This window comes from Chrysemys picta, chromosome 5, assembly GCF_011386835.1.
Source record: "Chrysemys picta bellii isolate R12L10 chromosome 5, ASM1138683v2, whole genome shotgun sequence".
Classification (NCBI taxonomy): Eukaryota; Metazoa; Chordata; order Testudines; family Emydidae; genus Chrysemys; species Chrysemys picta.
The window spans coordinates 107,967,119-107,988,392 of NC_088795.1; the positions used below are offsets into that span (position 1 = coordinate 107,967,119).

At 41.6% G+C, this 21,274-nt stretch overlaps 1 protein-coding gene across 5 annotated transcripts in view; it reads right to left on the bottom strand.

Annotated features, from left to right (window-relative positions):
• Nucleotides 1-16,750, bottom strand: part of RBPJ (recombination signal binding protein for immunoglobulin kappa J region) — a 78,980-nt gene extending 62,230 nt beyond the window's left edge. Inside the window, exon 1 of one of the 5 annotated variants that reach the window (XM_008166253.4) lies at nt 16,193-16,750. In XM_008166253.4, coding sequence (XP_008164475.1) covers nt 16,193-16,353 — 161 coding nt within the window. In that variant the 5' untranslated portion in view covers nt 16,354-16,750. Of the gene's footprint in view, nt 1-1,943; nt 13,443-15,587 lie in introns of those variants that run through there. The other 4 variants (XM_042855411.2, XM_008166252.4, XM_065597012.1 and 1 more) reach the window with 4 other exon arrangements.
• Nucleotides 16,751-21,274: the final 4,524 nt, after the last annotated feature.

A 21,274-nucleotide genomic window follows, 5' to 3' on the forward strand; every position in this document is an offset into this window, starting at 1 on the left:
GCATCACATTAGCTATCCTCCAGTCATTTGGTACAGAAGCGGATTTAAATGATAGGTTACAAATTGCAATTAGTAGTTCTGCAATTACACATCTGAGTTCCTTCAGAACTCTTGGGTGAATACCATCTGGTCCTGGTGACTTATTACTGTTTAGTTTATCGATTTGTTCTAAAACCTCCTCTAATGATACCTCAATCTGGGACAGTTTCTCAGATTTGTCACCTAAAAAGAATGGCTCAGGTTTGGGAATCTCCCTCACATCCTTAGCCGTGAAGACTGATACAAAGAATTCATTTAGTTTCTCCACAATGGCCTTATTGTCCTTGAGTGCTCTTTTAGCATCTCAGTCATCCAGTGGCCCCACTGGTTGTTTAGCAGGCTTCCTGCTTCTGATGTACTTAAAAAAAAAATTGCTATTTCTTTTGAGTCTTTGGCTAGTTATTCTTCAAATTATTTTTTGGCCTTTTTAATTATATTTTTACACTTCATTTGCCAGAGTTTATGCTCCTTTCTATTTTCTTCACTAGAATTTAACTTCCACTTTTTAAAGGATGCCTTTTTGTCTCTCACCGCTTCTTTTACTTAGAATAAATTATACCATTTCAACAGTGGTACAAACAGCTACAGTAGGAGGAACCTTTCATTTCCAATCTCATTTTTTTTAAAGCAGAAATGCACTGAGTAATAGTGAGCGAGAGTGACATTTTTACCATTTTATGTCAGGGTCCACTTTAGACATAAGGGGTTATGAATGTCCATCATCTACTGTGTCTACAACTTCAGTCATTTACTGATACCAACAATGCTGCAACTAAATATACTTCAGACAGTAAATTACCTGTATCAAAAAAGAACATTCTTCATCATCCAATAAAGCCATGTATGAGTTCACAATCAGGACTAGCAAATTCCAGCAAGATAAAAAGATTGCTTATTTCTTTTATCACACAAAATTCTCTCTTTCACGTCATTCAGAATAAATATTTCATTGACATGGTTCAATCATTATGATCAGGCTATGCTCCACCTAGCAGAACAGACATCACTAGAAAGTTGCTGGACAGAGTATTTGAGAAGCAAACCGAACAGTGTCCAAAAAACATTGGCAAGATATGGATGGAGCAAAGTACACAATAATCCAGTAATATGTGCTTATGTGACAACAAAAGATGGGGTTCTATCAATTGTTTCTGTAAAACAGACATCCGAAAATGCCCAAACAGCAGAATACTTAAAAGTAGCAGCAGTAAAAGCTATTACAAACTCTGAACAGAAATTCAAGTGTTATGTGCATAGCTATGTCATAGATAATGGAGCAAATGTAGCAAAGATGAAAAAAATTTAGAAGAAGATAATGAAGGGAACCTCTAACTTGTAACATATGGGCGCAGTGCTCATTCGATGCATCTTTTAGCCAAAGACAAAAGAGGTGGAACTTTCACAGCCAAAGTAGTCAACATCAGACTAAACAGAAATGTAGAAGATATGCTGAATATCCTGAAGCCTATTTCCATAGTCTTGGACAAACTGCAGAATATTGCAGCTGTATTGCTAATCCTGTTGAAATTTGGAAAGAACACCAAGAGACACTGAAAAAAGAAATAGCCAACAACAAAGTTAAATTGCAGGCAGATGGATCAAGCACTGACTCCACCTCATTTTCTTGGCAATATTCTCATCCCAAAGTACCAGGCTAGATGCCTAACTGCTTAAGAAGATGCTGCTATCACATGGGCATCTGGTAGTCACCCATAAATCATGCCAACCATAATAAATTTCAGAGCTGGAGGCAAACCATTCAAAGTTTGCTGATGTTTTAGAAAAAGTCACATCACTGAACCAGTAGAAGTCACTGGCTAAGCACCTGCGACCAGAGTTTGTTGAAGTGCAAATCAGCTTTTGACAGCAGGAGCCTTTTTTGCAGATACAGAAAGAATATTTACTTTATTTTTGGACTAAATCATCCGAAGTTGAGAAATCGACTGGGACCTGAAAAAGCAGGAAAACTTGTCTTTCTTTTCCAGCCTATGAATAAAAACAAGAAGGGAGGGGATGAGATCAACTAGTTTTAAAAGTCTGAAGGACAGCTTAAGTAACTGAGGGTACGTCTACATTGCAGTTAAAAAACCCCGGCTGCCCTATGCCAGCTGACTCAGACTCACAGGGCTCAGGCTGTCATCCGGGCTCTAGGACCCTGTAAGATGGTAGGGTCCCACATGTGGCTCTTCAGAAGTTAATATGCGGCTCCTTGTATAGGCACCAACTCTGGGGCTGAAGCTACAGGCGCCAACTTTCCAAAGTGCCGGGGGGTGCTCACTGCTCAACTCCTGGCTCTGCCACAGGTCCTGCCCCCCACTCCACTTCTCCCCGTGCCCTCCCCTCAGCCTGCAGTGCCCTCGCTCCTCCCCTTCCCCCCCAGAGCCTCTTGCACACCACGAAACAGCTGATCGGGAAGTGCAGGGTGGGAGGGGGGGTGCTGATGGGCAAGGCTGCCGGTGGGTGGGAGACACTGGGAGCGGGGTGGGGGAACTGCTGGGGGGCTGCTAACGTATTACTGTGGTTCTTTGGCAATGTACATTGGTAAATTCTGGCTCCTTCTCAGGCTCAGGTTGGCCACCCCTGCACTAGAGACAGGCACCAGAGCTATTCAGTCAAGGAAGGATGACTCCACTTCCTGCACCCTTCCAAAAAAAAGAAGAAGAAAAAAGGAAACAAAGGCTATGGCTACATTAGAGAGCTTACAGCAGTGCAGTAAGCTGCTGTAAGCTAACGGGAGAGAGCTCTCCCATTGTTTTAATTACTCCAGCCCCCTTTATTGACACTTAAGTTGCCATAATTATGTAGGGTTAATTCACACCCCTGAGTGACATAACTTATATTGACTTAAGCTGTAGTGTAGCCATAACCCAAGATTCATCCTCTACTTTCCAGCAGCCTAGTGTACCTTATGTGGAGGCAGTTTCCACACGAGTTACAACAGAAAGCTGTGCTCGTCACTCCAGTCTACCTACTACTCACCAACACTCTTCCATTGTTTTTTGCAAATGTATCTCTGTGTCCAATATATCAGAATGAGGATGTTTAAATGCTATTTATTAAATAAATAATTTTAAATACTTATTGTAAAAGGGCTAATTTTCTAAAAAAAAAAAATGTGGACCATTACTTTTGCACTTCTCTATAAACTTGTGACTTCTGCATTTTTCTGAGACTAACCCTTTTCTTCATTTTTAAACTTTTTTGTCATGACAAAAAATAATTAGCCTTAGCCAGGACCTATGACAGAAAAGCAGAAAAAGTGTGCAATGAAGTCAGAAAGGAAAGGAAGCATAATCAAAACCACAGGAAGATTATAACATTTTAAATTAAATAGACAGCTGATCAACAATGCTATAATTAAGTACAGAGCACAACAAACAATGCGGAACTGTTTTCTTCCCTCAGACTGCAATGGGTGTTTCTTAGGCTATGTCTATACTAGCATTTTTGTCAGTAAAACTTTCTTTGGTCACGGGTGTGAAAAAAACCACACCCCTGACCGACATAAGTTTCACTGACAAAAGCACCAGTGTGCACAGCACTATATCTGCTGGAGATGCTCTTCCGCCAAAATAGCTACTGCCGCTCATTGGGGGTGGTTTAATTATGCCGATGGAAGAGCTGTCAGCATAGAACAGCTACGCAGCTGCAGCAGTACATCTATGCTGCTGTAAGATCTGTAATGTAGACATAGCTTAAGAAATGAAGGGAAAGGAAGGTGGTACAGTAGCACAGGTATTTTTCATCCAGGTTAGTAGACATGGGTAAACTTGTTCAAACAAAATAAGGATTTTATAATGGGAACTCTCAATCTTAATATAGCTAGCAAGAACGTTCAAATTACATTCAGAAAGAAAATACTTGCGCATTACCATAGTTTAATAGGCAAAACATAGGAGACTTGTGTTACAGAGCAACTCTGACATTTGTTTAAACTAGTGTTGTCAGTGTTAAATGCCATTCTCCATCTCAAGAAGAGCGCAGCAAACATGACTCTGCTTCAATGGAGATTTTATTGTATTAGTCCCTTATATATTCAGTTTAGTCAGTACAATATTTTTACATTACAACAACATTCTATATAGTTTTTAAATTTTCCCTTTTTGAAGACCCTTATGGGCAGGGTCAAAGGTTACTTGAAATTAAATTCCTAGCTTGCCATCTGTGACACGGTGTATAAACCCATCACTAGACAGCAAGGAGTTAAAGAATAGATCTGGGCAGAGGAGGGCCCATGCCGAGCATGCTCCGCTTGGAGGCATGATCTACAAGGGAGATGTTCAATTAAGGGTGGACAGAGCAGGGAGGAGGATTGACTCTGGGAGCTCCAGAGCAGAAGGCAGCCAGATACAAATTGAGTGAAGGCATGTTGGAGAGCAGCAGCCTTTGCGGGACAGAGAGGGCATAGGCAGCCACCAGGACAGCATTCACCAGGACAGACTGCAGAAGATGAGATGGAGGTAGGAAGTGGCCCAGGGAGGCTGACTCGAGGCAATCCAAAGGAAGACTGGTGGGCGTGCCTCACAGGGACATAGGTCAGAACTCGGTGGAGCGGGAAGCCCACATTCCCCTAGTTTTTCAACTGTAACCATTAGGCAGGGGGAACTGCCATAGACCGTAACCACTGGGGGCAGGGGAACTGCCATAGACCATAACCACTGGGCGACAGACCCCAGGCCTGATCACACCATCCCCAAGAGTAATTTACAGTAACCAACTGTCCCACTGTCACCTATCCCAAGTATTTTTTTCATCTCATCCAGTAAGATAAGCATAGTAAGCTATAAGTTTCTGTTAACAATCAGCAATGATAGTATTAATATTAGCATTTATGGCCTCCTTTGTAAAGTGTATTGAATCTCTGGAGGTGTTATATAGAGCTAAATATCAGTTAAGTCATTGGGATGCACAGATATGATCACTTGAGCTGAACTGAGACAGACCATGTCTCAAACTTGTCACTGGCTCACTGTAGTATCAGGAAGACAATGGACAGATTCATATTTAGAAGATTTTCTTTCATCCCACAAGGGCTAGAAGGTTAAGTTCTGCAGTGCAACTCTTCAGCTACAGAATCATAGAATACATATGGCCCTAAACATATCCTGAACTTGTCAACATTATAAATACTCGAACAAGGCAGGGATGTAATTATCTCCTTTATATTCTATAAAAACAGTTACAATTGTTTAAGAGTTGGTGTAAATAGAAAAAAAATCTCTGTTAAAAAAAACTTATCAGTTGTGTTTGGAACTTAAAGCTGAGAAAGATCTGTATGCTAAAGAACGTGTATCTGCTTTGCTAGGTAGCTATCAGCAGTGACTGTGAAACTCCAGAAGAGTGTGTGTGGCGGGGAGAAATAGCTGGTTAATATCTTAATCATTCATATGAAATGGCTGGAAAATATTTGTAAATTAATTTCACACACAGAGAGTCATGGTCCCAATTAATTATTTTGGTTAACTACTCTACTACCTCTCTACAGTCCTGAGATAAAATACAGTTTGCTTTTAAAAGCAGAGTTGTGATTAGGAAAGTTATTTGAGTACACACCCAAAAAAGTTAGCTGGAGAATTCCCAGTTCACCTTCACCAACCATAGAATGTTAGAAAAAATCTTGAATGCAAAAAGACTAAATGTTGGCAGAAGTGCTCAACATCATGGAAGAAAAATTTTTTTGGCTCAGAAAGCAGTTGGCCACAGGAGATTTGGTCAAAGGAGGAAGAAGTATCAGAACTTATCATTGGAAGACATCACAACATATATAAAGGATTGACTAGTTGATCTATCTATCAAAAAGTAGAAGGGGAAAAATCTGTCCCCCCGATATAACTGATTTTGCCCTATTTTCATTCCTCCAGCTCACTACAGTTCTCTTACTTTTGTTTGGTAAGCTGGAAAGAAGTGTTACATAAAAGAAAAACCGAATCATCTATGCAGGTTAACTTGTATAGAGAAATAAAGAGATGGCCCTGGAAGGTTTCATGCCTGCTCTGCTGAGAGCTCTACAATTGCACTTTTCTTGACACCATATCTGTCTGATTGTTCTGCCCCTTAAGAACTTACATGAGGGGAGTAGCATCCCTTCTGTTGCCACTGTAGTTCCACGCCAATAGCAATTAAAGCTATTAAAACTGACTAACCATCAAATGATTACTACTTTTTGGTTTTTCTTTCCACATTGTTTATCACTGACCAAGACAAAAAACTACGTAATTCTGATGTCTTCCCTCAGTATTATGATTCTAACACATTTCTGGTAGGTGAGATAAAATCCTGCTTCCACTTGTCAATAACAGAACACCTGAAAGGGAGCATGGCCCAGCAGTTAGAACACAGTTCAGAGAATCAGGAGACCCACTGACTCTGCATGACCTTGGGGAATTTTCAACCTCTCTCTGCCTCAATTTCCCCATGTATCAAAAGTGCTTTCAGATCTATGGCTGAGAATCACTGAATAAGAGCCAAGTATTATATATTCTGTTAGTGCAGATCTTGGAACTTACATACAATGGCATAAATTCAGAGTGGGCTTGAAAATATCCCCTCCGTTCTCCAACCCCCATTTTAAAGTTCCCTGCAGATAACAAAATTAGTACATATTAGAACTACCCAAAAGTAGAAGCAGCTGCCCACCAGAGAGAAATTGACATGTTTAGTAAGTTTCACACAGTGCCCTGCTGAGCAATTTTCTATGCCACAGATGAGCAACTTTAACGTAGACTAGGCCACAAAATCCACTAAACCCCTTTGGCAGCCATATAGGGTTTTTTGTTTGTTTGTTTTTCAAAAAGATTGCACCAGGTAGCTAAGGGGCACAGTCTTTTAGAAAAGCTGCTGCTGCCTCATATCGCTACGCTCCATTTCCCCAACAGCACAGGCTCCGACTTTACCCCATGCCATCCAGCTCCAGTTACCGCCCCATTGGCTGACTGTTAGGAAATGAGAACCACATTTCCCCATCCACCCATCAATGGGAAGGAAGTAACCAGAGCTGTGTAGCATGGTGCAGCAGAGTGAAGCAGAATGCCATGTGTGAGGTCACACCATTCAAATCTGGCCCAAACACTCCTCCAACATACCAACCAGGAAGATATTTGCCATTACACTACCCAATTCTGGTTACTGCTTCCCCATTGGCAGACATATGCCCCAACTCATCCACAGCCTGGAGAGTAGGGGGAGATAGGCTGGCCCCAATCAGACTGGCCGTGGGAGCTGGGAGCCAATGAGAAGCAGTTAGAGCCAGGTGGCTTGGAGAGAAGCCCCTTCCCTGTATGCGTGAAACTGTGGTGGTTGGGCCAGTGAGCGGCACTGCAACCGAGTGCCTGGGCTCCTGCTCCCAGTTCTAAGCTCTGCTCCACCACACCCCGTACTTTAAGCACTGTGTCTGGTTCTCAGATTGGGTGAGCCTAGGAGCTAATTGGGTAGGCTGGGGCTCAACCCTGCTCAGCCTCCCACGCACAAGAATATTTTCACCAGCTGCCTCTGGGCAGACCAAATAAAATGATTTGGCAAGCCAAATGTGTCCCCCAGCTTGCCAGTTACCCCTCCCCATTTTATGCAGTGCCTTTTCCCAAACTTAAGGTGGGTATATAAAACTGACTAGGCTTTTGTCAAATTTCATTCTGAGTTTGATGTTCATCGTCTGCAAAATTGCTGCACACAGGAGTTGTAGCACAGGTGTAAACTTAGGCTTGTCTACATAGAGACTTAGCAAAAGGCAAGTCAGGTTGTAACAGTTCATCACACTAGCCTTCCATGCACTAAGCTGACCTACTGCCTTTCACTAAAAATTTAGTAGAACTTTCGTTCCAAATAGCAGGAGGTCAAAGTACACTATGGAACTTTTAGTGCCCAGCAGTAGGGTCCACACAGAGACTTAGTGTGCAGCAAGCTAGTTTACTGTTAATGCACGCCTTGTGTGTTCGTATGAAATGGTATGATATCACCTTAAATAATTACAGATTTGTCATCTTGTGTGTATTTCGATCCCTTTCTGCTTATTTTTTGACAAAACCAGGTTTGAAATTTACAGATCTAGGTTTGAAATTTACTGTTCTTAGATTCAATAACAGTATAATGATTTTTGAACTGCTACTCTCAATTTCCTCCTTAAATAAATGGATAAGCTGTTGGACAGGTGCTCTTTTGTTGCTAGCCTATTTTATAGCCTACTCCCCAGCATCATATAAACTCACTTATTGAAATTATGTGTAAGAATCAATATTAGCCATGTCTTGGTACACATATGAAACCTTACTGTGAATTTCTTATTATTGTATGATGACCTTCCACAGTGGAACATCAATCACTCAACAAATTCAAGTAAGAGGTCAATTTTATGTTGGAAAAATGTACAGCTTTATTAGAATATAAACACTTGCACTAGTTATATTTAAGTTAATAAACATTACAACTGTTCCTTTTATTCAGCTAATGTAATCAAAGTATTTTTTTTTAATTAAAAACCCACTTGCATGTTCAACTATGCCTTTCCTGTAAAATGCTTCTTGGGAGCCAACAATTTAATATATTATAGTAACATGTAGGTCAATTAATGAAGTGCTTATAATTAATTTCAAAAGACTTGGGATGAAGAGTACTGTAACAGAGTAACAGCGTACTGCAACCATAGAGTTAGGCTTGGAAAATCTGATTTTTTTTTTTAAGACAGATAATATCAATGTTTATTTTTAAGCTTTTTTTTTCTATTTTTAATCTATTTAAATTTTCAAAGTTGTGGGAAATTATTTGGGGGCTGACAATTATTAAGTGACTGTAGACACAGATTAAAAAAAATTAAAGCTTTACAAACATTAAAAACAAACAGTCAACATTACATGTCAAAATATACAGAGTAAATATCCTTGAAATCACACACTAATAAGTTCTCAAGCAGCAGTTTTCTTACTTTGCCTATATGTAAATTTTGATAATCATCAATGTAAATATTTTTTCATCAGTTTGTGTGTATGTACAATGAAATTGACATTTACTGATAAAAGCCTACATAAAGTTCTGCTTCGCACAGTTTTCTACTAAAGATGAAATCAAAATTATGTACTGGGTAAATTACACCCCCAGAGATATAAGAATGTATTGTATAAACCAAAATATTTATGATGTTTATATAATTTACATCTTAGGACATCTAAAAGCACAGCTTCTTTCTTTCTTCCCCCTTCAATCCCTGCTCTCTACCAAAGAAGAGTAAAAGTTAATTATTATTGACTATATAGTTTAGTACTAAAACTTTGACCATGAAGACCCAATATCTTTGTAAGCCAACCCAGCTAGAGACATTTCTCCTTCTTTCCATATTTCTCTTTTTAGTACAATAGCATCTTGTTAATTTTTACTAATGTAGAAGAACACTATAGTGAATTAATTGTTCTATTGCTAATTTGAAAAAAGTACTCTGTTCTTATTTTGACAAGTGCAATTTCCTTTAAATAATTTATTATACTTCGTAATGTACTACAGTATATTTTGTAAAAATAAGTCATATCTCTAAGACTTCATTATAATATTCTAAAATATTTTGCTAAGAAATGGAGAGAGCAAATTTTTTTGGTGTGTGTCAAATAAAATATGTACAGATTAGTGAAGTTCTACATAGAACCATAATCTGAATAAAAACAAAATATTTGTTTTTAAGTCACTCTACTCCTGCATTGGACACTGCAGTCCTTTACGCAGCAATTAAATAACAGTCATAGAGGACTTAGGGTAATGAATAAGGAGCAAATGCAAACACACTAAAAATCAAAGATAATATTTTCATACAACAATCCTTAATAAAACCATGAAAAAAAAATGTTTAGAACTATCTCAAAGATTTTCAAGGATTCCCAAAAGGTTTCTCAATAGCCAAATTTAGAACAGTAATACTCCTTGCTAATGATTTATATGTTAATACTTCCTGCTTGTGTGATCTTATAAAAACAACTTTCTAGACTATGTATATGTGTGCATACAGTATAAACATCCATAGTTTTACTATTCTCAAATCTTAACCATAAAGTTTAAACCTAGAGTGATAGGCACATCTCCCTCCTCCCTTTCATCACTAAGCTCATTGCATAGCTGTTTACAATTGCTGTCTGGAGTTGCTTTCCTCCAATTCCTTCCTAGACCCCCTCTAGTCCGTCTTCTGTGCCTTACACTCCATTGAAATTGCTCTTGCCAAAGTCTTTAATGACCTCTTCCTAGCTAAAACTCAGAACCAGTACTCCTTGACCTGTCAGCTGCCTTTGACATGCTCTTAATTGAAATATTGTTCTCCCTTGGTTTCCATGACTGTCCTCTGCTAGCTCTGCTACTTCTCTAATCACTCCTTTTCCATATCCTTATCCACCCTCCAACTTTCAATGGCAGTTCCCCGGAGCTCTGTTCTTGGTCCCCCCCTTCTCTTTTCCTTCTACATCTTGTCTCTGGGTAATCTCATTCACAAACACAAATTCACTACCATCTCCATGCTGACAATTCACACAGCTTCTTCTCTACTCCTCTCTTTCTCCCCTAAATGCCTTTTGCCTACACTAAAATCTCAGCCTCTCTCGCTAACATCTCCGCAGCCTCAACATGGCTAAAACAAAGCTTCTAGTCTCTTCCAACAGTCCCCCTGCTACTTTCTTTCCTAGCTACAATGGACACCACCACCATCCTGCCTGTCGCTCAGGCTCATAACCTGTCGTCTTTGACCTCCAGGTTATGTCTAAATCTTGCTGATTGCTTCTGCATAAGATCTCTAAGATATAATCTATTCTATTCATCCACAGAGCTAAAACTTTCATCCAGCATCCCAATTACTGCATTATCCTACTCTCTGGCCTTGACAAATGCAATTTTGCCCCACTCATATTAATTCAGAATGTTGCTGCAAAGACCATTCTCCTAGCACGGCACTTCGACCATGTCACCCCTCTCTCTGCATTCCTCAACAGGCTCTCTTCTTCTTTACTAAAAAGAAGAACATGAGTACTTGTGGCACCTTAGAGACTAACAAATTTATTAGAGCATAAGCTTTCGTGGACTACAGCCCACTTCTTCGGATGCATCTTCTCTACTGAATCAAACATTAGCTGCTTGTCTTCACTTTCAAGGCCCTTCATTGTCTGTCTCCTCCCTACCTATTAACTCATATATGCCACGCAGACATCAACTCCTACCTCCAATCAATCCATGATGCCAGCCACTATCACGCACTTGTTCAATTTTTAAAACACCTTTGATGCCTTCTCATATGCTGTCCCTCATGCTTGAGAGGAACTCCCTGTAAACATGTGCAAAAACTCACTCATCCTCCTCTACACTCTCTTTTGGTCAGCAGCCTATGACACCATCTGGCACACAGGTTTGCTGTGCAAGATGTCAAAAATTCTTCCTAGATGGGTTGCCACGGCAACTGAGCTATTGCTCCAAGGTAGACATGTGCAAGTGGCTCTGGGCCATAAAACCAGCACTTGAAGATTCCAGAAGAATAGACTCTAGAAAGGCTTCATGCTGGAATCAAATTTATTTTATGCATTCACCAACAATTTGCCATACACCATCTCCAGGAGATTCATGTAGTCCCATGATACCTGCTTGGCTCAAAGGACTGTAACTTCCAAAAGACTGAAGAGAACCTGAACAGTGATATTGCTGCCAAAGGTGACTAATGTAAGAAATGGAGACCAACCAAGTACATGAAACACTGCATCAACATGCTTCCTCTTTCATCATGCTCAGAGCCAACTTGAGCTTAAATATGTTTTTGAATGGTCAGAGGTTGGCACATGTTCTAAAACCAGTGTATGAAGGGGTCACTCTAAGTCACACACTTCTATACAAATGCCACCTCACTAAAAATCAAGAGCAGAAACTGTCTTCTGAACAAACTAGTCGTTTTCTCTTGGGGAGTCAATGCACTATGTGGTTTGGGGCTCACCATATGCTACTGAGTTGGAGAATGTTGTGCCAGTTTGGTTAAGCTCTGCACGTGCTACACTATCAGACAAACAACTCAATCATACCATGAGAATTATTACAGGCATACTGAAGGCAACAAAACTTGTATGGTTACCAATCCTAGCCAAAAATCCTCAACCTAACAGCTGGCATCAGAATATAGCCAATAAACTGATCAGGGTGCCAGGTACCTTTATCAAGACATCAAGATATAGCAAATGCCATACTTGCCACTGTTCAGGAATATATGGGATGTACCCCATCATCAAATGTATAGCAGAAATCTTATCTGGACAGTGCTGCACACTCTCTATCCAACTGATGATATCCTCAGCTCACCGTGGTGATCAGAATTAAGAGAGAACCTCTCCCACCACCTGTAAATCTCACATCACCACCAGGCTGGATGAACAGCAACCTGGCTTTGGGCTCCCATGCCACCTTTGGAGACAGTTTAATAGGTCTAGATGTGGCATGTTCGCTATGCTAAGACAGACCATGACTAGGGCATCAAGGACAGCCATCTGTGTACCTTTAATGCTGTGCAGGATGGCTTCACTTTTTGTGTTGGGTTCCCCAGAGGTCTTCCCATAGTGAACACTGCTGACTCAGTGGCCACTTACTGTTTTGGCATTGGTTTGTTTTTTAAAAGCCTGTCTTGCTCACACGTGGTCATGTGCACACTCTCCCTCTGTAAATACATATAGTGTGTGTGTGTGTGTGTGTGTGTGTTTGTGTCACACCGTTTTTGTGATACCTACAAAAAAACTTGACAATGGAAATGCTGCTGATGTACTAATATCACTGCCTATCATGCTGACCAATACTGTCTCATCTGTCTGTTTATAGCCATCTTGTCTTATATTTAAAATGTAAGCTCTTTGAAGCAGGGACCGTCTCTTTGTTGTGTGTGTGTACAGCACCCAAGTACAATAACTAGTGCTCCTAAGCACTACAGTAACAAACAATAATAAATCTGATAATTTTACAAGTATAATTAAAAACTGTATAACCATACATTATTCACACAGCTAAGTCTATGAAAAAACAAGTTCATATTACTGTTACCCCATCCACCCCTGTTTGCTTATACCACCCTTCTGTTTCATCTTTTTTTAAACAAAACTGTAAGCTCTTTAGTGCAGGAACTGTCTTTCATTATGTCATATATTTGTAGGAGGCTTATCACAATGGGTTCCTGACCTAACTGGGGCCTTTAGGTACTTGCATAACACAAAATTGATCAGAATGAAGGTTTCCTACTGAATCTATGCATCTCTAGTAGTTGACATTTTCATTAATACTTCATAGCCTCAAAGTGATTAAAGTTTTCCCAATCATTCACATGCAGAAAAGCTTACCATATTCTGTCCATAAATTATCCATTTCCATTAGTAAAATATTTCTGGGAATAAGACATTTTCAGTTACTTGTCTGCTACATTTCCAAAATATTTTTCATTCTCTCTCTCTCTGCCCCTAAAGTGAGTAATTTAGGTTCAATCATAATAATGAATGTATACTTCCCTCTTCCGATAAAAATTTATTTGAAATAAAATGGTATAGTATATAACTTTGTGTAGATAAGAAACCAGGTATGTTTTGGCCATACCGAAAAAACAACTTCTGTGGTGAAGTGCTAACCTCGCTATTTCATGAATAAGTTACTGGCACAAGTGAATGGATGCTTGCAGGTTTATTTACTGTAATTTAAAGTTTTAGCATTCACAGTTTTCATAGAAAGATTGTTTTTATAGAAAGACATTCAACTTGCATTGACTAGAAAACAATCACTTACATACTTTGTCTAGCAATCTCAGTGTGAATAGAAATTGCAAGCCACCACTGAAAAATTTTCACTTACTGAAGGACACATCAGATTTTAATTTTAACATATCCCCAATGAAAACAGGATATAACATTGCATAACATTAGTATAACAATGCTAATTCAAAACTAGAGTATAATATTGCTAACCCACAAACCTGATAATTCTCACAAAAACCAATCAGCTCATTCCACTTTATAATATGAAATATTATAAATCATGGCAAACTAAACTACACCTGTCAAAATTTAGTCATCTGCATTTAGCAAGGTTCTACCAGATAGCAGGTCCAGAGACCCATCATTCAATATACTAACATATAATCCTCAACACAATAAAGTCACACCTGTTAATACATTTTACCATGTCTTTAAAGTTTACCTGTGTGATAGAAATATGTTTGAAGTGATTATCCATAATAATAAATGATTCAGGGTCTCAGGTAGTAACAAATGAACTCCCACCTTTATTAAGTATTATGATTCAGGGTTTTAGGGAGTAACAATGAACTCCCCCTTTAATAGGAATTAGTACATTTATACAGGTTTTGACCAATACAACCAATTTTAGAATCCTCAAGCACACACAGTCTTTTCTGTTCTCATGTTAAAGCACAACATATTTTCTTCTCTCCTACTGTTAGCATAGTTTTATCATTCATAAGAAATTTTCTAGAATTATGAATTAGTCAAAGTGTAGTATCTCTCTCTTAAGAAGAGACAGGATGACACAGACCTAGAGCATTATTGACAGCAGTTTGCTAATCAACAAGCAAAGAAAATAACTGTCAAATGATCAATTAAACAAAATGAACATAAACTGGAATACAATTAATCTATAACTAACCCCACAGCAACGTTTAAAACAAACATTTTAAAGCACTTTTTTGTCTTGTTCCCCCAACCTTAGGAATCTAAATAGTTCCAGCTAGAAACTGAAACAAACACCTGCTGCCTTAAAGAATGTTAAATAGGAAAAACAAGCAACAGCAGCAAGCTCCATTTGAACATGAAAGAAACCAGGCAACATCCAGGCAGCAGCTTAGATCTTGTTTTCAACAATCAAGAGAAAAAATGGAACGTCCATCGAGGCCAAAATGAAACAATGCCACTTTTGCCAAGAGAACAAAAGCAACAACCACCAACCCCACCCCCCAAACAGGCTGATGGTCTCTCTAACTACATAGCCATGGCTGGAGACAGAGTAATCTCACGGGGAAAAGAATACTTAGTGTGTCTGTGACAGTCACTGTGAAAATATCAAACTAAGTCCACCATGTAAAGATACCCAGCAATATTCTTACCAACCAGGATTTTGTTTTGAACGAACAGGTGGTGAGCAGACAAGGCCTGCTATTGTACTCGCAGAACCATTCCTCAAGTGTGTGTTCAGTGGAGTGGCTGCAACTACTCAGTGTGACCCAAGACCCATGGTGCCTGCTACGTGCAGTGTAACTTAAGATGTGGTAGAGATGTGCAAAACAGCTGCTGATGCACCCTACCACTAGTGAATCTACCATTATTACTTAACAGCAGCTGATTAGGAATATGTCACTGTTTACCATGACACAGTTTACAGGTAGAAGGCCATTATTCAGTATGACCCAGTGGCGTTAATGGGGATGGCAAGTAGTTTTCATGCTGAGTCAATGTGGAGCAGATGGAGTGGGAAGGCTGCTATTCTTCTGTTGGGAGAGAGGCAGCTAAGAATATTCATTTGTAACCCAGAGAATGGTGACCAGGCAGGAAAAGGGGAACTCCACTCACTTCTGCAAGGCAGCAGGGGTCTTGCTTGGGAGGAGGCTGGTCCTACTGAATGGGACCTAGAGCCTGGTGAATTCAGCGCAGCACGGCGCGCGGGGAAGGAGTGTTCTGCTTCCTCTCATTGCGCCCCGCCAGAAAGGAGGAAGGCACCAGTCGGCTTTCCCACAACCAGACAGAAGCATTTGTCCGGTGCCCCAGGGCCGGTGGCTGAGGGGACCCCCGCCCGGACCCGGGCTGGGAAACCCCACGAACAGGTACCCACCTCCTGGGGGTGGGGGGGCGACGGAGTGTGTCCGGCACTAAGCCCACCTCCCCCCGTCCCGCCTGGGGTTTGGGGATCTCGGCCCGCCCTGTACCCGCCCCCCAGACTATCCACCTGGGGATCCCGGCCTATCGCCCGGGGGCCTTCTCCAGTGCAGCCACCTGGGGGGTCCCAGCCCCTGAGGGACTGTATCTCGGGGCCTCCCCCGGATCGCCCGGCTAGGAGCTCCCGCCTCCCCGGACGGGGGATGGGGAAGCAGCAGGACCGGGGGACGACGGTGGGTGGGCCCCAGTGCCCATAGAAAGGGATCGCTCCCAGCCCGGCGCTGCGAACCCCCCGCACTTACCCTGTCACAACAGGCGCCATCTTCCACAAACTCTCGCCAAAACTCCTACTCTCGCGAGAACTGTCTCCTCCTCCCCTGGCCGAGCGCGCGCGTGCGCGGGCCCGTGAAACACACACGCGGTCGCGAAGGGGAGAGAATGGGGGAGCGCGCCGCCCCCTCATTCCCGGGTTCTCCCCTTAGACACAACAGCGGCAGCAGGCGTGGGAACCTGCCCAAGACTCGCGAGAACTCCTGCAGCGGCCTGCCAGGCACTAAGGGAGAAGCCAGATTAGTATCGCGAGAACAAAGTGAAGGGAGAGGGTGGGGGATTCTCTCGCTGCCGCGCTGCGCGTTTGTAGTCCTTGTTTCTCTGACTGTCCCTGAGCCGGCGGCAGGCGAGGAACAAACCAGTCGGGGGAGAGGTGCGGGAGGCAGTCAGGCTCTCTCCCACAGGGCAGGAGCGGCGCGGTTCTCTGCCTCTTGCCCGGCCGCGGGGCTGGGAGCGCTCCTGCGGGGCGTGGAGCCGGCGCGGCGGGAGCAGGAGTCGCGGGAGCAGTCACGGCCTTCCCTCCAGCGCCTCCCTCTCCGCGGGGCGGGACGGCCCAGCCCGGCTCGGGCAGCCGCTCGCCGTAGGAGATTGCACGCTGGGTAACCGCTGATGTCCTAGCGGCCCACCAATCTCCCCGCCCGTCCCCTTCCATCCCTCTCTATTTCAGGGACTCGCTGAAACCCACCCTCTGCTAGTGGCTGTGCGTCCTTCCTCCCTCCACACTAGGCTCCCCCATTCTCCCATCCCCTCCCGGGCCTCCATGGGACACCCCCCCCCATGCTGGGTTATCAGCGCACCCCGACTTGCCAGGGGCTCTGCATACATCCCCATTTCCCCCGCTCCGTTACACACAGATAAGTAGAGAAATGCCCTGGTGGTGAGCATAGGCCTCACTTCGTTCAATACAGTTAACTTGGCAACTGCCTTTTGGCTGCACTGGAAAGGTAGACGCGAGAATGAGCAGGCAAGAGAAGCGATGTCAGTAACCAGGATATTAAATGATCTTCACATGGACAAACTTCTTAGAATCATAGAAGATTAGGGTTGGAAGAGACCTCCGGCGGTCATCTAGACCAGTCCCCTGCTCAAAGCAGGACCAACACCAACTAAATCATCCCAGCCAGGGCTTTGTCAAGTCGGGCCTTAAAAACCTCCAAGGATGGAGAGTTCACTATCTCCCTAGGTAACCCATTCCAGTGCTTCACCACCATCCTAGTGAAATTGTTTTTTCCTAACATCCAAACTAGATACGCCCCCCATCCATTGCAACTTGAGACCATTACGCCTTGTTCTGTCATCTGCCACCACTGAGAACAGCCGAGCTCCATCCTCTTTGGAACCCCGCTTCAGCTAGTTGAAGGCTGCTATCAAATCCCCTCTCATCCTTCTCTTCTGCAGACTAAATAAGCCAGTTCCCTCAGCCTCTCCTCAGAAGTCATGTGCCCCAGCCCCCTAATCATTTTTGTTGCCCTCCGCTGGACTCGCTCCAATCTGTCCACATCCTTTCCGTAGTGGGGGGACCAAAACTTGACGCAATACTCAAGGTGTGGCCTCACCAGTGCCAAATAGAGGGAATAATCACTTCCCTCAATCTACTGGCAATGCTCCTACTAATACAGCCCAATGTGCCATTGGCCTTCTTGGCAACAAGGGCACACTGCTGACTCATATCCAGCTTCTCGTCACTGTAATCCCCAGGTCCTTTTCTGCAGAACTGCTGCTTAGCCAGTCGGTCCCCAGCCTGTAGCGGTGCATGGGATTCTTCCTTCCTAAGTGCAGAACTCTGCACTTGTCCTTGTTGAACCTCATCAGATTTCTTTTGACCAATCCTCCAATTTGTCTAGGTCACTCTGGACCTTATCCCTACCCTCCAGCATATCTACCTCTCCCCCCATTTTAGTGTCATCTGCAGATTTGCTGAGGGTGCAATTAATCTCATAATCCAGATCAATAATAAAGATGTTGAATAAAACCGGCCCCAGGACCGACCCTTGGGACACTCCGCTTGATACCAGCTGCCAACTAGACATCGAGCCGTTGATCACTACCCATTGAGCCTGACAATCTAGCCAGCTTTCTATCCAACTTATAGTCTAAAATAGTCTTGGCAGTAGGGATTGAAGAGGAAGTGGGAAATCCTGCTTTGGGGCCCTGAAATTGGCATTTAGGAGCCTAAAAGGTCATTTGCATAACTGCACTAAGACATCCAGACCCTGAACTGGAAAATCCATCAGATTTCGACTACATTTGAAAAGTAGACTGCTGGCGTGCAAGTTCACTACTAGCTCTTCTTTCACCCCTTCAGCTTCCTTTTACTGCTTCTGTGGTATCAGTAACTCATCTAGCTTAACACTCAAATCCTCCATATTAATAAAAAAAATGCAATATGAGAATGAGATTCTAAAGTTTACTTCATTCTTATCACTCTACTTTGGGAGGTCTGGCTCACATGGTTACAAAAGATTGAATTTTCTGTCATTATATGATTTTTGGTCTGCTTCAGCTCACTCTGTACTGCTAATGCTAATAAAATGCAATGGAGAACACCTTCCTAGACAAACTACACTAAACTTGTGCATTTTAAAAGACTGCTTTGCCACAGAGTTTGCTGTAGTTGTACAAACAACTAGTGTTAGTTATCATTACGAATACTCTTTTCCCACCATGATTTCTGCCACCTCATTAGTTCCAAAAGGATTTTGATTGGTTCCTTACAGGCACGCTCCTCATCTGAAACACAATGCATACTGCAAATCCTCTGTATTGTTTGTGGAGCAGTAACTCACAATCCCCTTTTAAAAAGCTCTTCCTGAAAACATCTTTTTTTCCAGGACTGATGAATGATCTCAGTTCATGGTAGTTCCATTGCAGTAAGAATGGTTTCTGGATTTTTTGCCCTAGTTTGTCTGTAAATGGTCACTTTGTAGGGCCTCTTCTTTTTTGTGTGTGTTTTGAATCAAACTAGAAAATCTAAAAATATTCTTGTGTACCATATGTCAACACTTTAATATTTTCCAAAGAGGACATATTTTTATTTAAAATATCGGATTCCAAGAAGGTATATTGTTTCCAAGGATTAATCATTAATAATTTGAGAAAAGTGCTTCCTATCACTGATTCAGATGCATTTTTAAAAACCCCAGGATACATATTAAACTATTTTTTAAAAATTATAAGGATTCTGTAGTAGCGTAAAAGGTCACTCACCCTCACAGTCCAGAATTAAAAATCAGGAATACAACTCATAAAATCGGAGACAAGGCAGTCTCTGGAAAGAAAATAAACCTCAGACAAATTTAAATTTTTGTATGGATTTTTTTTAAAGTATTGCTAGTACTGACCATTTTTTGTTATTTCACAAAGTGCTGAGTATTTAATTCCTATTGATTTCAATGGGAGTTGAGAGCACCCAGCACTTCATGAGACAGGGCCCTAACGTCTGATCCTTAATGGAAGACAGTACCAGATTTGAGGAATAAGAATAACTTTAAATACAGTGTAGGGCAGTAAGGACTTTGAATTTATTTGTTATACAAGTCAGTGCTTTAGCTAGTCTGTGCCAATCCAGTATACAATCTTGTATCTAACCAGCCCCTATTGAACTCAATGGAAAGAGTTCTAAATCGGGTATTAGGGATTACATTTTGGGAGCCCAACTTGAGACACAAAGGGGACTGATTTCAGAAAGTGCTGATCACCCGTCCTTTAAAATTTAGCCCCCTTTCAAGGTGTCAAGTTGGGCACCTGAAAACAGTAGGATTAAAATTTTCAAAAGTGACTAAATAAGGAAGTACTGTTTTTAACCTAGTTTATAAACTCTTTGTGGCAACGACTGTCTGCTACTACTACTGTTTGTACAGTGCCTAGTACAATGGGGTCCCATTCTTGGTTGGTCCTTAGGCACTGCTTTAATAAACATAAGAGTAGTTAATAATTGTATTTTTAAGCCCTAGCTGCTTTATAAAAGATACTCACCCTAACAAGCAACATATATGCCAGTACCTCACATTTCATCTCACAATGTTTCAGTTTACATTTCTGGATGTAAATCACATAAACTACTAGTACTTACTATGATATAGCCTTTCTGGAATTTTATAAGCACAGGATGTGCAATATGGTTTAACCACTTTTCTAGGAAAGAAAATAAATACAGTTGCCCACAGAGTATATCTTACATCTAAGCTTGTGTGTATACGCCAACAAAAGTTATCACTTAAACTGCTAACTGAATAACAGCTAGATCTCAGAAGTGCCTTTGCTGTTTAAAATGGAAGTTCTTATTCAGCATAGCTGAAAGAAAAGAAGGAGATATTACAGTATCTCCTTTTAATCAATAAGAATAGTTATTACTAGCAATCTCAAAAAGGTATGTTTTTGAAATTAAACAGTTTACACTTGTGTATTGTATTCTCAAGTAGGCCACTGGGACAAAAAAAAAGAAAAAAGAAAAAGAAACTATAATCTGTCTAAAGCTTAATGCTAATAGGTTATATCTTACTATATATTATTTTACTATTATTATGGTAGCTCCCAAAAGCTAGAGTCAGGTTGGGGTTGCATTGTGCTACACACTGCAAAAAGAAAACCAACCAGGTTGATAGTCCCAGCCCAAAGAGCTTACAATCTAAAGACAAAATGCAACAAGTGAGCATAACAAACAATAGGAAGGAAGAGGGGGAGGGAGGATGAGGTTAACAGTATTAATATCATGTGGTTATGTAGGTTAACAGTGTGCACAGCCTGATGGCTCTGAATCACTTACTTTTTTTTAGCATCATTTTAAAAATTCCCTATCAAACCACAATCCCTCATACTGTATTACCATTTGTCCCCCACATCACCACCTAGCTACAAGTATTTAATTGCAGTGTAGACATACTCATTGAATTCCAGTACTGTGAAGGTGCATCTATGGGGTGCCCATTACATCTCTCACACCCCCAACAATCAAAGTTCAGAACTGCTGACGTTTTCAGGGCTCTTGAGATTGTAAAGGCCCTGCCCTGGTGTTAGTGGGAGTTTAGGGAGCTATTGGGGCTGTGGCTCCTAGA